The following is a 17,054-nucleotide window of genomic DNA, read 5'->3' as shown; positions in this document are numbered from 1 at the left end:
TTCTATGGGGTTGAGATCTGGAGACTGGCTAGGCCACTCCAGGACCTTGAAATGCTTCTTACGAAGCCACTCCTTCGTTGCCCGGGCGGTGTGTTTGGGATCATTGTCATGCTGAAAGACCCAGCCACGTTTCATCTTCAATGCCCTTGCTGATGGAAGGAGGTTTTCACTCAAAATCTCACGATACATGGCCCCATTCATTCTTTCCTTTACACGGATCAGTTGTCCTGGTCCCTTTGCAGAAAAACAGCCCCAAGGCATGATGTTTCCACCCCCATGCTTCACAGTAGGTATGGTGGTCTTTGGATGCAACTCAGCATTCTTTGTCCTCCAAACACGACGAGTTGAGTTTTTACCAAAAAGTTATATTTTGGTTTCATCTGACCATATGACATTCTTCCAATCTTCTTCTGGATCATCCAAATGCTCTCTAGCAAACTTCAGACGGGCCTGGACATGTACTGGCTTAAGCAGAGGGACACGTCTGGCACTGCAAGATTTGAGTCCCTGGCGGCGTAGTGTGTTACTGATGGTGGGCTTTGTTACTTTGGTCCCAGCTATCTACAGGTCATTCACTAGGTCCCCCCAGGTGGTTCTGGTATTTATGCTCACCGTTCTTGTGATCATTTTGACCCCACGGGGTGAGATCGAGGGAGATTATCAGTGGTCTTGTATGTCTTCCATTTCCTAATAATTGCTCCCACAGTTGATTTCTTCAAACCAAGCTGCTTACCTATTGCAGATTCAGTCTTCCCAGCCTGGTGCAGGTCTACAATTTTGTTTCTGGTGTCCTTTGACAGCTCTTTGGTCTTGGCCATAGTGGAGTTTGGAGTGTGACTGTTTGAGGTTGTGGACAGGTGTCTTTTATACTGATAACAAGTTCAAACAGGTGCCATTACAGGTAACGAGTGGAGGACAGAGGAGCCTCTTAAAGAAGAAGTTACAGGTCTGTGAGAGCCAGAAATCTTGCTTGTTTGTAGGTGACCGAATACTTATTTTCTACCATAATTTGCAAATAAATTCATTAAAAATCCTACAATGTGATTTTCTGGATTTTTTTTTCTCATTTTGTCTGTCATAGTTGAAGTGTACCTATGATGAAAATTACAGGCCTCTCATCTTTTTAAGTGGGAGAACTTGCACAATTGGTGGCTGCCTAAATACTTTTTTGCCCCACTGTACATGACTTGTATAAATAAAAAGGTAACAGCAGCCAACAGACAGTTACGTCACAAACTTGCTAAGCTAATAGTTTGCATTGTTAACATGGGTATCTGGCTTATTCACACCATCCTGTCTATCTAAAATGACAACAAAGAACATTGTACATGTTACAGTTCAAGGAGAAAGCGATTGGTTATTGTGTTCTCTGTATTGTGGTTGGTTAAGATGGGCCACGGCGCAGCCTCCAGTTCTGCAGCGTCCGTTCAGCCTCACCCCCCCCCCCACCCTGGGTCATCTCCAGTTCTGCAGCGTCCGTTCAGCCTCACCCCCCCCCCCACCCTGGGTCATCTCCAGTTCTGCAGCGTCCGTTCAGCCTCACCCCCCCCCACCCTGGGTCATCTCCAGTTCTGCAGCGTCCGTTCAGCCTCACCCCCCCCCCACCCTGGGTCATCTCCAGTTCTGCAGCGTCCGTTCAGCCTCACCACCTCCCCACATACTTCAGTGCCATTTGAACTATTGTGAGACCACGGTGAGGAAGAATGAATGGTGTGGGTTAGAAGGTTGAGACAGAAAGAAATGAGGAGGGCAGCATGTTTACCTTTAGCTGTTAAACGGTTGTTGTCATGACGGGACAGACACGTGGGAAACACATGGAAAACAAACACAACGACAAAATAAAGATTCAACAAAAATGAAAGAAACCTAGGAATAGAAAATAATGACACACATCTAAAACATATTAAAAGTATAACTGATATAAAAGTAGAAATCCAAATCAAAGGGCCATCAGAACAGGCAGGGTAGGTGTCATGGTGTCTGCTGACCAAGGCTGTTTGTAATGATAACACGGGATCAGACACGGCACAATGTTTGACGGCTCAGACAGCAGAACACATGACTGAGCCGTCTCTTTGCTGATGGTAGGCACAGAAGGAATGTGTGTTTACTATCGACACAAACACACACAGAACCATGATGATGGGTTGAAATGCTAGATTTATATAGCTTCATTCTCATTAAAGAGTCATTATCACTTCTACACCATTACTTGTTAGTCAAGCTGGTTTCCATGGCAACATACACACACGCACACAGTATTGCCATGGATGATTGTTCCAGTGTAGTTAACCCTGTGTGTGTTTAAGGTGTTAGGGGTTAAAGGAGTGTTTTAACCCTTACCCCTCTCTGCTGCTGCTGGCCTCTACAACAGAACAACGGGCAGAGTGAGTCTTTATACACACACACACACACACACACACACATGCATACACACACACTGCAAGGCCTATTTGGTGGAAAGAAAATGTCTCCAACTGTGTGCACATCATTACAACACAGACAGCAGAGGGTGCTGTTTCTCCTGACCTTCACTGGGTTGCCTGTCGGAGGTCATTCAGTGAGACAACAGACTGTCAAACATACGCACTAATGAGAAAGTCATCAAATATATGTGTGTTACCCATTGAACGTGCAGTGTGTGTGTGTTACCCATTGAACGTGCAGTGTGTGTGTGTTACCCATTGAACGTGCAGTGTGTGTGTGTTACCCATTGAACGTGCAGTGTGTGTGTGTGTTACCCATTGAACGTGCAGTGTGTGTGTGTTACCCATTGAACGTGCAGTGTGTGTGTGTTACCCATTGAACGTGCAGTGTGTGTGTGTTACCCATTGAACGTGCAGTGTGTGTGTGTTACCCATTGAACGTGCAGTGTGTGTGTGTTACCCATTGAACGTGCAGTGTGTGTGTGTTACCCATTGAACGTGCAGTGTGTGTGTGTTACCCGCAGTGTGTGTGTGTGTGTGTGTTACCCATTGAACGTGCAGTGTGTGTGTGTTACCCATTGAACATGCAGTGTGTGTGTGTTACCCATTGAACGTGCAGTGTGTGTGTGTTACCCATTGAACGTGCAGTGTGTGTGTGTTACCCATTGAACGTGCAGTGTGTGTGTGTTACCCATTGAACGTGCAGTGTGTGTGTGTGTGTTTGGCTGGGACACACACCTTGCTGGCCTTCAGGACATTGATCTGCTCTTCATTCACTGTGTCCTTGTTCTTCTCCAGAAAGCCATCACACTGGTACTGCACCTGGACACAACAGTTAGAAAATAAAGTCATTTTGCTGACACTTTAATCCAAAGTGATTTTCAGAAAATGTCAACTTTGACTCAGATTATCAATCAGAACTGTCAACTTTGACTCAGATTATCAATCAGAACTGTCAACTTTGACTCAGATTAATAATTTGACTCAGATTATCAATCAGAACAGCATTCATTTTATTCATAGAGTGACCCGCTCACTTCCCGCTCTCTGTAACCTGACACTGAGACTAAAACAGAACTGAGCAGTACTGGGTCAGCCAAGACATCAACACACAGTGATCAGTACCTTGTCAGCGAAGTGCTGTATGATGAAGGCTTTGTTGGACATGCGAGGTTTCTCAAACAGAGAGCAGGTCTTCAGATGGGTGTTATACAGCTTCTGGGCCCACGAGTCATCTGAACCTTTAGGCATCTGGACACACAGAACACTGGTTCACACTAGTTACTCTGGATGTGTGTGTGTCTGTGTTATGGGTGTCTGTGTAAGCCCCTGCATTACGTATTTGTGTATGTATGCATGTATGTGTGCCTCTGCATTATGTGTGTGTGTGTGTGTGTGTGTGTGTGTGCCTACCTTGCACTCTTCATCCAGTAGGTCGAGTACCCCCATCTTGGCCTCTATGAGGTTGATACATGGCTGGTTATCATAGAAGTCTATCAGAGTCCAGGGAATCTGCTCCTTCAAATACTCCTCCTGCTCCAGCTTGAACACATGCTGTAGATAGGAGAGGAAAGGAGGGGAGGAGAGAAGAGAGGGGAGTGGAAAGGAGGGGAGAAGAGAGGGGAAAGGAAAGGGAAGAGGGCAGAGGAGAGGAGAGGGCAGAGAAAATGAGAGGGGAAGGGAGAGGGGAGAGGAAAGGGGAGGGGAGAGGTTGGGAGAAGGGGGAGGGAGAGGGGAGAGGAAAGGGGAGGGGAGAGGAGAGGAAAGGAGAAGGGGGAGGGGAGAGGAAAGGAAAGGGGAGAGGAAAAGGGAGGGGAGAGGAAAGGGCAGAGGAAAGGAGAGGGCAGAGGAAATGAGAGGGGAAGGGAGAGGATGGGAGAAGGGGGAGGGAGAGGAAAGGAGAAGGGGGAGGGAAGAGGAAAGGAAAGGGGAGAGGAAAAGGGAGGGGAGAGGAAAGGGCAGAGGAAAGGAGAGGGCAGAGGAAAGGAGGGCAGAGGAAAGGAAAGAGGAGAGGAAAAGGGAGGGGAGAGGGGAGGGGAGAGGAAAGGGGAGAGGAGAGGAAAGGGCAGAGGAAAGGAAAGGGGAGAGGAAAAGGGAGGGGAGAGGAAAGGGCAGAGGAAAGGAGAGGGGAGAGGAAAGGAAAGGGGAGAGGAAAGGAGAGGGCAGAGGAAAGAGAGGAAAGGAGAGGGCAGAGGAAAGGAGAGGGCAGAGGAAAGGAGAGGGCAGAGGAAAGAGAGGAAAGGAGAGGGCAGAGGAAAGGAGAGGGCAGAGGAAAGGAGAGGGCAGAGGAAAGGAGAGAACAGAGGAAAGGAGAGAACAGAGGAAAGGAGAGGGCAGAGGAAATGAGAGGGCAGAGGAAAGGAGAGGGCAGAGGAAAGGAGAGGGCAGAGGAAAGGAGAGGGCAGAGGAAAGGAAAGAGGAGAGGAAAAGGGAGGAGAGAGGAAAGGGGAGAGGAGGGCAGAGGAAAGGAGAGGGCAGAGGAAAGGAGAGGGCAGAGGAAAGGAGAGGGCAGAGGAAAGGAGAGAGGAAAAGGGAGGGGAGGGGAGAGGAGAGGAAAGGGCAGAGGAAAGGAGAGGGCAGAGGAAAGGAGAGAGGAAAAGGGAGGGGAGGTGAGAGAAGAGGAAAGGGCAGAGGAGAGGGCAGAGGAAAGGAGAGGGCAGAGGAAAGGAAAGGGCAGAGGAAAGGAAAGGGCAGAGGAAAGGAGAGGGCAGAGGAAAGGAGAGGGCAGAGGAAAGGAGAGGGCAGAGGAAAGGAGAGGGCAGAGGAAAGGAGAGAGCAGAGGAAAGGAGAGGGCAGAGGAAAGGAGAGGGCAGAGGAAAGGAGAGAGGAAAAGGGAGGGGAGGGGAGAGGAAAGGAGAGGACAGAGGAAAGGAGAGGACAGAGGAAAGGAGAGGGCAGAGGAGAAGAAAGAGCAGAGGAGAGGAAAGGACAGAGGAAAGGAGAGGATAGAGGAAAGGAGAGGGCAGAGGAGAGGAGAGGGCAGAGGAGAGGAGAGGGCAGAGGAAAGGAGAGGGCAGAGGAAAGGAGAGGGCAGAGGAAAGGAGAGGATAGAGGAAAGGAGAGGGCAGAGGAGAGGAGAGGGCAGAGGAGAGGAGAGGGCAGAGGAAAGGAGAGGGCAGAGGAAAGGAGAGGGCAGAGGAAAGGAGAGGGCAGAGGAAAGGAGAGGACAGAGGAAAGGAGAGGAGAGGGAAGGTCAGCATGTACAGAGAGGATCACATTGTTACTCTGCATCAATAACCAAACGATATCAAACTATTTATATTGTTATTTTGGAATACTTTTACACACCAACAGGGTTATTTAGACAACGGCAACACAGGAGTTCAGTTTCAGACAGGACACACAGTTTTCTCACCATGTTAAACTGCTGTTGCAGTTTCTCGTTAGCATAGTTGATACAGAACTGTTCAAAACTGTTGATCTCAAACGTCTCAAACCTGGAGAGCAGAGGAGAGGTCAGAGTGACTGTCTCACGCACGCACACACACACACCCCACACACACACACACACACACACCCCACACAACCCACCCATAGATATCCAGAACTCCTATGAAGGAGTGCTGTTTGACGGTAGCGCGTAGAGATTTGTTGACATGGTCCACGATCCAGTTGAAGACTTTGGCGTAGATGTGTTTGGCGAGCGCGTCGCGGGCATTGGAGGCTTGCAGCCGAGGGATGGGCTTGATGTAGGTCTCCTGGGCTGTCTTCAGCTTCTTGTGGCACAGCCAATGAGACATGTCCTGGTAGGTCACGCCCATCAGCTCACAGAACACCGTCAGGTGGCGGTTATTGGGCTGAGAGAGAGGGATTCATGGTCATGTCAATCAATTGCTCAACTCGTCTTTCTGCTATTCTTTCCATCTACTTGAACCTTCTTAACCATCTAGGAGAAGGTCCAAGGTCTCTCCCTTCAGACCTTCTTCTCCAATGGGTTTTGAGAAGGAGGTGAGGATAGAGGATGCAAGGAAGTGAGTCAAGACGATTTGAGAAAGAGTCAATCATTAGGAGAGGTCAGAGGTTTAATAATAGAGGTTAGAGGTCAGAGAGGTTTGAGGTGTCTCCTTACAGGTATGATGCTGCTGTCAGAGTCTCGGTCCTTGATCTCCACATTGCCCAGATGTAAGATGGCAGCCAGGACCTGGAACAGCCCCTTCTGGTTCAACTCGTTGATGCCTGAACACAAATACACACAAAACAATACTATCAAAATCAACACTACACTAAAAACCAAATGGGACTGAGAGTAAATGTGGTGTGGTGTTTGTGTGTGACCTAGGACAGTAGGGTAGCTTAGCGCTTAGAGCATTGGGCCAGTACCCGAAAGGTAGCTGGTTTGAATACACAGGGGAAAGTCGACAAGGTGAAAATCTGTCTATGTTCACTTAAGCAAGGCACTAAACCCTAATTTGCTCCAGGGTGGCAACACTACTATGGCTGACCCTGTAAAACAGCACGTTTCACTGCACCTATCCAGTGTATGTGACAATTAAACCTAGTTGTGTGTGTATATATTACCTAGCAGTGAGAAGGCATGTTGTGTTGTGCACATCTCTTTAGCATCGTCGACTCCATCGATGACCGGGTTCCGGCCCTGATTGGTGCAGTGGAAGACATCAGCACTACCTGCATGGACACACACACACACACACACACACAGTTAATTAGTAGCCTATAGAAAGTATTCTAATCAACTGTTTAGAGCAGCTTCCCAGGAGAGTACTGCTACATTAGGGTCACTGGGATCACACAGGGCCACATCCTGACCTGATGTGGGTGTGACACATTGAATACTCTTACTAATACGTGCACGCATAAACTGTGCACACATGCACAAGACAAAGCCTTCTCTATACTAAAGCAACCATAGCCTGTTACCTGGCAACTCAGGGCTGATATCACCGTGACAACACCTCCATTTTGGGGGTGTGTCTCTGCCAAGAGGCCAGCTGAGCGAGACTAGGGCAATGTGTGTTTGTGTGTGTGGCAGAGATGAAGTGTGTCTAACAGCAGATGAAGTGTGAGTGTGTGTGTGTTTGTTCACAGGTGGAATTAAGGAATATTTTGAGGAGCAACACACAGCCTTGTTAGATGACACACACAGTCTCTTTCTGCCTCACACCCAGGGAGAGAGCTAACATGATCTCTACCTCAGTCTATCTCTGCGGGCAGCTGGGCACCTCACACCCACAACATGACCTCTGATCTAACAGGAGCTCTACTGTAGATAGTATGACCCCACAGTTAATATGACTCAATAGGTCTGTCCTCACATTTCTGTTTACAAATACACTGTACAACTTTCTCTACCCCTGTTACACATCTCACCTATATGATCTAATATGGTTGTCTATGATCACGGAGAATGACTGGATGCCATTTTGAATGATCCATGTGTCATTTATTGAATTCAATAAATTGCCTGACGACTGATCCTGAATTTAATTCCACTGCCCTGCCAATTGCTTCAAATCAAACCTTTTTTGTCACATGCGCCGAATACAACAAGTGTAGACCTTACCGTGAAATGCTGAATACAACAAGTGTAGACCTTACCGTGAAATGCTGAATACAACAAGTGTAGACCTTACCGTGAAATGCCGAATACAACAAGTGTAGACCTTACCGTGAAATGCTGAATACAACAAGTGTAGACCTTACCGTGAAATGCTGAATACAACAAGTGTAGACCTTACCGTGAAATGCTGAATACAACAAGTGTAGACCTTACCGTGAAATGCTGAATACAACAAGTGTAGACCTTACTGTGAAATGCTGAATACAACAAGTATAGACCTTACCGTGAAATGCTGAATACAACAAGTATAGACCTTACCGCGAAATGCTGAATACAACAAGTGTAGACCTTACCGTGAAATGCTGAATACAACAAGTGTAGACCTTACCGTGAAATGCTGAATACAACAAGTATAGACCTTACCGCGAAATGCTGAATACAACAAGTGTAGACCTTACCGTGAAATGCTGAATACAACAAGTATAGACCTTACAGCGAAATGCTGAATACAACAAGTGTAGACCTTACCGTGAAATGCTGAATACAACAAGTATAGACCTTACCGTGAAATGCTGAATACAACAAGTGTAGACCTTACCGTGAAATGCTGAATACAACAAGTGTAGACCTTACCGTGAAATGCTGAATACAACAAGTGTAGACCTTACCGTGAAATGCTGAATACAACAAGTATAGACCTTACCGCGAAATGCTGAATACAACAAGTATAGACCTTACCGTGAAATGCTGAATACAACAAGTATAGACCTTACCGCGAAATGCTGAATACAACAAGTATAGACCTTACCGCGAAATGCTGAATACAACAAGTATAGACCTTACCGTGAAATGCTGAATACAACAAGTGTAGACCTTACCGTGAAATGCTGAATACAACAAGTGTAGACCTTACCGTGAAATGCTGAATACAACAAGTGTAGACCTTACCGTGAAATGCTGAATACAACAAGTATAGACCTTACCGTGAAATGCTGAATACAACAAGTATAGACCTTACCGTGAAATGCTGAATACAACAAGTATAGACCTTACCGCAAAATGCTTACTGACAAACCCTTAACCAACAGTGCAGTTCAAGAAGAGTTAAGAAAATATTTACCAAATAAACTGAAGTAAAAAATTATTACAAATTAACACAAGAATAACGAGGCTATGTACAGGGGCTACCGGTACCGAGTCAGTGTGCAGAGGTACAGGTTAGAGGTAACTTGTACATGTAGGTAGGGGGGAAGTGACTATGCATAGATAATAAACAGTGAGTATAAGTACAAGACAAATGGGGGGGGTCAATGTAATAATCGGGTGGCCATTTGATTAGTTGTTCAGCAGTCTAATGGCTCGGGGGTAGAAGCTGTTAAGGAGCCTTTTGGTCATAGACTTGGTGATCCGGTACTGTTTGCCGTGCGGTAAGAGAGAAAGTCTAGGACTTTGGTGACTGGAGTCTTTAACAATGTTATGGGCTTTCACCTGACACCGCCTATGTAGGTAGAGTCACCTTAAATAACTCTACCTACATGTACATACTACCTCAACTAACCGGTGCCCCCGCACACTGACTCTGTACAGGCACCCCCCTGTATATATTGACTCTGTACCGGCACCCCCCTGTATATAGTCTCCACATTGACTCTGCACCGGCACCCCCCTGTATATAGTCTCCACATTGACTGTGTACCGGCACCCCCCTGTATATAGTCTCCACATTGACTCTGTACAGGCACCCCCCTGTATATAGTCTCCACATTGACTCTGTACCGGCACCCTCCTGTATATAGTCTCCACATTGACTCTGTACCGGCACCCCCCTGTATATATTGACTCGGTACCGGCTCCCCCCTGTATATAGTCTCCACATTGACTCTGTACCGCCACCCCCCTGTATATAGTCTCCACATTGACTGTGTACCGGCACCCCCCTGTATATAGTCTCCACATTGACTGTGTACCGGCACCCCCCTGTATATAGTCTCCACATTGACTCTGTACCGGCTCCCCCCTGTATGTAGTCTCCACATTGACTCTGTACCGGCACCCCCCTGTATATAGTCTCCACATTGACTCTGTACCGGCACCCTCCTGTATATACAGTGCCTTGCGAAAGTATTCGGCCCCTTTGAACTTTGCGACCTTTTGCCACATTTCAGGCTTCAAACATAAAGATATAAAACTGCATTTTTTTGTGAAGAATCAACAACAAGTGGGACACAATCATGAAGTGGAACGACATTTATTGGATATTTCAAACTTTTTTAACAAATCAAAAACTGAAAAATTGGGCGTGCAAAATTATTCAGCCCCTTTACTTTCAGTGCAGCAAACTCTCTCCAGAAGTTCAGTGAGGATCTCTGAATGATCCAATGTTGACCTAAATGACTAATGATGATAAATACAATCCACCTGTGTGTAATCAAGTCTCCGTATAAATGCACCTGCACTGTGATAGTCTCAGAGGTCCGTTAAAAGCGCAGAGAGCATCATGAAGAACAAGGAACACACCAGGCAGGTCCGAGATACTGTTGTGAAGAAGTTTAAAGCCGGATTTGGATACAAAAAGATTTCCCAAGCTTTAAACATCCCAAGGAGCACTGTGCAAGCGATAATATTGAAATGGAAGGAGTATCAGACCACTGCAAATCTACCAAGACCTGGCCGTCCCTCTAAACTTTCAGCTCATACAAGGAGAAGACTGATCAGAGATGCAGCCAAGAGGCCCATGATCACTCTGCATGAACTGCAGAGATCTACAGCTGAGGTGGGAGACTCTGTCCATAGGACAGCAATCAGTCGTATATTGCAGAAATCTGGCCTTTATTGAAGAGTGGCAAGAAGAAAGCCATTTCTTAAAGATATCCATAAAAAGTGTCGTTTAAAGTTTGCCACAAGCCACCTGGGAGACACACCAAACATGTGGAAGAAGGTGCTCTGGTCAGATGAAATCAAAATTGAACTTTTTGGCAACAATGCAAAACGTTATGTTTGGCGTAAAAGCAACACAGCTCATCACCCTGAACACACCATACCCACTGTCAAACATGGTGGTGGCAGCATCATGGTTTGGGCCTGCTTTTCTTCAGCAGGGACAGGGAAGATGGTTAAAATTGATGGGAAGATGGATGGAGCCAAATACAGGACCATTCTGGAAGAAAACCTGATGGAGTCTGCAAAAGACCTGAGACTGGGACGGAGATTTGTCTTCCAACAAGACAATGATCCAAAACATTAAGCAAAATCTACAATGGAATGGTTCAAAAATAAACATATCCAGGTGTTAGAATGGCCAAGTCAAAGTCCAGACCTAAATCCAATCGAGAATCTGTGGAAAGAACTGAAAACTGCTGTTCACAAATGCTCTCCATCCAACCTCACTGAGCTCGAGCTGTTTTGCAATGAGGAATGGGAAAAAATGTCAGTCTCTCGATGTGCAAAACTGATAGAGACATACCCCAAGCGACTTACAGCTGTAATCGCAGCAAAGTATTAACTTAAGGGGGCTGAATAATTTTGCACGCCCAATTTTTCAGTTTTTGATTTGTTAAAAAAGTTTGAAATATCCAATAAATGTCGTTCCACTTCATGATTGTGTCCCACTTGTTGTTGATTCTTCACAAAAAAATACAGTTTTATATCTTTATGTTTGAAGCCTGAAATGTGGCAAAAGGTCGCAAAGTTCAAGGGGGCCGAATACTTTCGCAAGGCACCGTAGTCTCCACATTGACTCTTTACCGGCACCCCCCTGTATATAGTCTCCACATTGACTGTGTACCGGCACCCCCTGTATATAGTCTCCACATTGACTCTGTACCGGCACCCCCTGTATATAGTCTCCACATTGACTCTGTACCGGCACCTTCCTGTATATATTGACTCTGTACCGGCTCCCCCCTGTATATAGTCTCCACATTGACTCTGTACCGGCTCCCCCCTGTATATAGTCTCCACATTAACTGTGTACCGGCACCCCCCTGTATATAGTCTCCACATTGACTGTGTACCGGCACCCCCATGTATATAGTCTCCACATCGACTCTGTACCGGCTCCCCCTGTATATAGTCTCCACATCGATTCTGTACCCGCACCCCCCTGTATATAGTCTCCACATCGACTCTGTACCGGCTCCCCCCTGTACATAGTCTCCACATTGACTCTGTACCGGCACCCCCCTGTATATAGTCTCCACATTGACTCTGTACCGGCACCCCCTGTATATAGTCTCCACATTGACTCTGTACCGGCACCTTCCTGTATATATTGACTCTGTACCGGCTCCCCCCTGTATATAGTCTCCACATTGACTCTGCACCGGCACCCCCCTGTATATAGTCTCCACATTGACTGTGTACCGGCACCCCCCTGTATATAGTCTCCACAATGACTGTGTACTGGCTCCCCCCTGTATATAGTCTCCACATTGACTCTGTACCGGCACCCCCTGTATATAGTCTCCACATTGACTCTGTACCGGCACCCTCCTGTATATATTGACTCTGTACCGGCTCCCCCCTGTATATAGTCTCCACATTGACTGTGTACCGGCACCCCCCTGTATATAGTCTCCACATTGACTCTGTACCGGCTCCCCCCTGTATATAGTCTCCACATTAACTGTGTACCGGCACCCCCCTGTATATAGTCTCCACATTGACTGTGTACCGGCACCCCCATGTATATAGTCTCCACATCGACTCTGTACCGGCTCCCCCTGTATATAGTCTCCACATCGATTCTGTACCCGCACCCCCCTGTATATAGTCTCCACATTGACTCTGTACCGGCACCTTCCTGTATATATTGACTCTGTACCGGCTCCCCCCTGTATATAGTCTCCACATTGACTCTGTACCGGCTCCCCCCTGTATATAGTCTCCACATTAACTGTGTACCGGCACCCCCCTGTATATAGTCTCCACATTGACTGTGTACCGGCACCCCCATGTATATAGTCTCCACATCGACTCTGTACCGGCTCCCCCTGTATATAGTCTCCACATCGATTCTGTACCCGCACCCCCCTGTATATAGTCTCCACATCGACTCTGTACCGGCTCCCCCTGTACATAGTCTCCACATTGACTCTGTACCGGCACCCCCCTGTATATAGTCTCCACATTGACTCTGTACCGGCACCCCCTGTATATAGTCTCCACATTGACTCTGTACCGGCACCTTCCTGTATATATTGACTCTGTACCGGCTCCCCCCTGTATATAGTCTCCACATTGACTCTGCACGAGGCACCCCCCTGTATATAGTCTCCACATTGACTGTGTACCAGCACCCCCCTGTATATAGTCTCCACATTGACTGTGTACCGGCACCCCCTTGTATATAGTCTCCACAATGACTGTGTACTGGCTCCCCCCTGTATATAGTCTCCACATTGACTCTGTACCGGCACCCCCTTGTATATAGTCTCCACATTGACTCTGTACCGGCACCCCCTGTATATAGTCTCCACATTGAGTCTGTACCGGCACCCTCCTGTATATATTGACTCTGTACCGGCTCCCCCCTGTATATAGTCTCCACATTGACTCTGTACCGGCTCCCCCCTGTATATAGTCTCCACATTAACTGTGTACCGGCACCCCCCTGTATATAGTCTCCACATTGACTGTGTACCGGCACCCCCATGTATATAGTCTCCACATCGACTCTGTACCGGCTCCCCCTGTATATAGTCTCCACATCGACTCTGTACCGGCTCCCCCTGTATATAGTCTCCACATCGATTCTGTACCCGCACCCCCCTGTATATAGTCTCCACATCGACTCCGTACCGGCTCCCCCCTGTATATAGTCTCCACATTGACTCTGTACCGGCACCCCCCTGTATATAGTCTCCACATTGACTCTGTACCGGCACCCCCTGTATATAGTCTCCACATTGACTCTGTACCGGCACCTTCCTGTATATATTGACTCTGTACCGGCTCCCCCCTGTATATAGTCTCCACATTGACTCTGCACGAGGCACCCCCCTGTATATAGTCTCCACATTGACTGTGTACCAGCACCCCCCTGTATATAGTCTCCACATTGACTGTGTACCGGCACCCCCTTGTATATAGTCTCCACAATGACTGTGTACTGGCTCCCCCCTGTATATAGTCTCCACATTGACTCTGTACCGGCACCCCCTTGTATATAGTCTCCACATTGACTCTGTACCGGCACCCCCTGTATATAGTCTCCACATTGAGTCTGTACCGGCACCCTCCTGTATATATTGACTCTGTACCGGCTCCCCCCTGTATATAGTCTCCACATTGACTCTGTACCGGCTCCCCCCTGTATATAGTCTCCACATTAACTGTGTACCGGCACCCCCCTGTATATAGTCTCCACATTGACTGTGTACCGGCACCCCCATGTATATAGTCTCCACATCGACTCTGTACCGGCTCCCCCTGTATATAGTCTCCACATCGACTCTGTACCGGCTCCCCCTGTATATAGTCTCCACATCGATTCTGTACCCGCACCCCCCTGTATATAGTCTCCACATCGACTCCGTACCGGCTCCCCCCTGTATATAGTCTCCACATTGACTCTGTACCGGCACCCCCCTGTATATAGTCTCCACATTGACTGTGTACCGGCACCCCCCTGTATATATTGACTCTGTACTGGCACCCCCTGTATATAGTCTCCACATCGACTCTGTACCGGCTCCCCCCTGTATATAGTCTCCACATTGACTCTGTACCGGCACCCCCCTGTATATAGTCTCCACATTGACTCTGTACCGGCACCCCCTGTATATAGTCTCCACATTGACTCTGTACCGGCACCCCCTGTATATAGTCTCCACATTGACTCTGTACCGGCACCCCCCTGTATATAGTCTCCACATCGACTCTGTACCGGCACCCCCTGTATATAGTCTCCACATTGACTCTGTACCGGCACCCCCTGTATATATTGTCATTCTTTACTGTTCCTCTTTAGTTACTTGTTACTTTTATCTCTTATTATTATCTGTATTTTTTTTAACTGCATTTTCGGTTATGGGCTCGTAAGTGAGCATTTCACTGTCTACACCTGTTGTATTTGGAGCATGTGACTAATACAATTGGGTTTGATTTGATATCAGTCCTGGATTGCAGGAAACTTGGCCCCAGTGATGTACTGGGCCGTACGCACTACCCTCTGTAGCGCCTCGAGATCAGATGCCGAGCAGTTGCCATACGGTGATGCAACCATACAGGATGCTCTTGATGGTGCAGCTGTATTACCTTGTGAGGATCTGGGGACCCATGCAAAATCTTTTCAGTCTCCTGGCGGGGGAAAGGTTTTGTCATACCCGTTTCACAACTGCCTTGGTGTGTTTGGACCAAGATAGTTTGTTGGGGATGGAAACGTGAAACTTTCTACCGACTCTACTACAGCCCCGTTAATGGGGCCTGTTCGGACCACCTTTTCTTGTAGTCCACGATCATCTCCTGTATCTTGCTCACATTGAGGGAGAGGTTGTTGTCCTGGCACCAGACTGCCAGGTCTGACCTCCTCCCTATAGGCCGTCTCATCGTTGTCGGTGATCAGGCCTACCACTGTTGTGTCGTCAGCAAACTTAACGATGGTGTTGGAGTCGTGTTTGGCCAAGCAGTTGTGGGTGAACTGGGAGTACAGGAGGGGACTACGTATACACTCCTGAGGGGGCCCAGTGTTGAGGATCAGTGCGGCAGACATGTTGTTTCCTACCCTCACCACCTGGAGGCGGTCCGTCAGGAAGTCCAGGATCCAGTTGCAGAGGGAGGTGTTTAGTCCCAGGGTAATTAGCTTAGTGATGAGCTTCGTGGGCACTATTGTGTTGAACACTGAGCTATAGTCAATGAACAGCATTCTCACATACAGTGGGGCTAAAAAGTATTTAGTCAGCCACCAATTGTGCAAGTTCTCACACTTAAAAAGATGAGAGGCCTGTAATTTTCATCATAGGTACACTTCAACTATGACAGACAAAATTAGAAAAAAAAATCTGGAAAATCACATTGTAGGATTTTTAATGAATTTATTTGCAAATTATGGTGGATAATAAGTATTTAAGTAGTCAGGGAGAGGTTGAACATGTCAATGAAGACACTTGCCAGTTGGCCCCGCAGCTTTGTAAATGTTGACCTGTTTAAAGGTCTTGCTCACATCGGCATCGAGAGCATTATCACATAGTCAACCAGGACATCTGGTGCTCTTGTGCATGTTTCACTGTTGCTTGCCTCGAAGCGAGCATAAAAAAGGCATTTAGCTTGTCTGGTAGGCTCTCGTCTGGGTTTCCCTTTGTAGTCTGTAATAGTTTGCAAGCCCTGCCACATCCGACGAGCGTCAGAGCCGGTGTAGTAGGATTCAATCTTAATCCTGTATTGATGCATTGCTTGTTTGATGGTTCGTCTGAGGGCATAGCGGGATTTCTTATAGGCGCCCAGTTAGTGTCTCGCTCCTTGAAAGCGGCAGCTCTAGCCTTTAGCTCGATGTGGATGTTGCCTGTAATTCAAGGCTTCTGGTTGGGATATGTTCGTACGGTCACTGTGGGGACGACGTCGTCGATGCACTTATTGATGAAGCCGATGACTGAGGTGGTGTACTCCTCAATGCCATTCAGTCAAACTGCCATCCCAGAAGTCGCTTGTGCTGACTTCAAAATGAAGGGCATTGTACAAAACAAATTAATCACCGATTGGATCGTATCAAAGCCAATGACATGATTCATAAACGCTGGCCTAAACCCATTGGTTTCCGGGACCAATCAGAATGGTTAGAATGTGTTCACATTCTATGTATTGAGGAAGGAAAGCAAATCCAGACTCGTGGTGGAGAAGAAACGCTAGTGGGCGGAGCCATGCATGTGGATGGGTTGTCAGGCTAATCAATGAACAAATAGCTTAGGAACCGTCCAACCATCCAATGGAGAGTGTTTGTGTCTTACCTAGCTTCAGATTCTTGAACTCTGGTAGATGGGAGGACGCACACAGCTGGTAGAATATATGATAGTTCCTCTCCTCGTCCGCCTGCACAGACAGAGACAGACACACACACAGTCAGGCAGTTTCAGGTAGTGTATGTTCTATACAGCCAGGAGATTCCAGTGTTGTGT

General features: G+C 47.3%; 1 protein-coding gene across 5 annotated transcripts in view; it reads right to left on the bottom strand.

Moving 5' to 3' along the window:
* The window catches only part of LOC110511859 (unconventional myosin-Va), a 93,010-nt gene that overhangs the window by 32,410 nt on the left and 43,546 nt on the right, over positions 1-17,054 (bottom strand). For 4 of the 5 annotated variants that reach the window (XM_036981032.1, XM_036981034.1, XM_036981033.1 and 1 more), the window contains exons 7-15: positions 16,887-16,968; positions 6,945-7,052; positions 6,496-6,602; positions 5,958-6,223; positions 5,782-5,863; positions 3,840-3,980; positions 3,552-3,677; positions 3,165-3,248; positions 1,763-1,768 (exon numbers count right to left, since the gene is read on the bottom strand). In XM_036981032.1, the coding sequence (XP_036836927.1) occupies positions 1,763-1,768; positions 3,165-3,248; positions 3,552-3,677; positions 3,840-3,980; positions 5,782-5,863; positions 5,958-6,223; positions 6,496-6,602; positions 6,945-7,052; positions 16,887-16,968 (1,002 nt within the window). The remainder of the gene's footprint in view (positions 1-1,762; positions 1,769-3,164; positions 3,249-3,551; positions 3,678-3,839; positions 3,981-5,781; positions 5,864-5,957; positions 6,224-6,495; positions 6,603-6,944; positions 7,053-16,886; positions 16,969-17,054) is intronic. The other variant, XM_036981036.1, reaches the window with a different exon arrangement.

The sequence above is a fragment of the Oncorhynchus mykiss genome, chromosome 6 (genome assembly GCF_013265735.2).
Source record: "Oncorhynchus mykiss isolate Arlee chromosome 6, USDA_OmykA_1.1, whole genome shotgun sequence".
NCBI classification, from domain to species: domain Eukaryota; kingdom Metazoa; phylum Chordata; class Actinopteri; order Salmoniformes; family Salmonidae; genus Oncorhynchus; species Oncorhynchus mykiss.
This window is presented reverse-complemented; position numbering and strand designations above follow the sequence as displayed.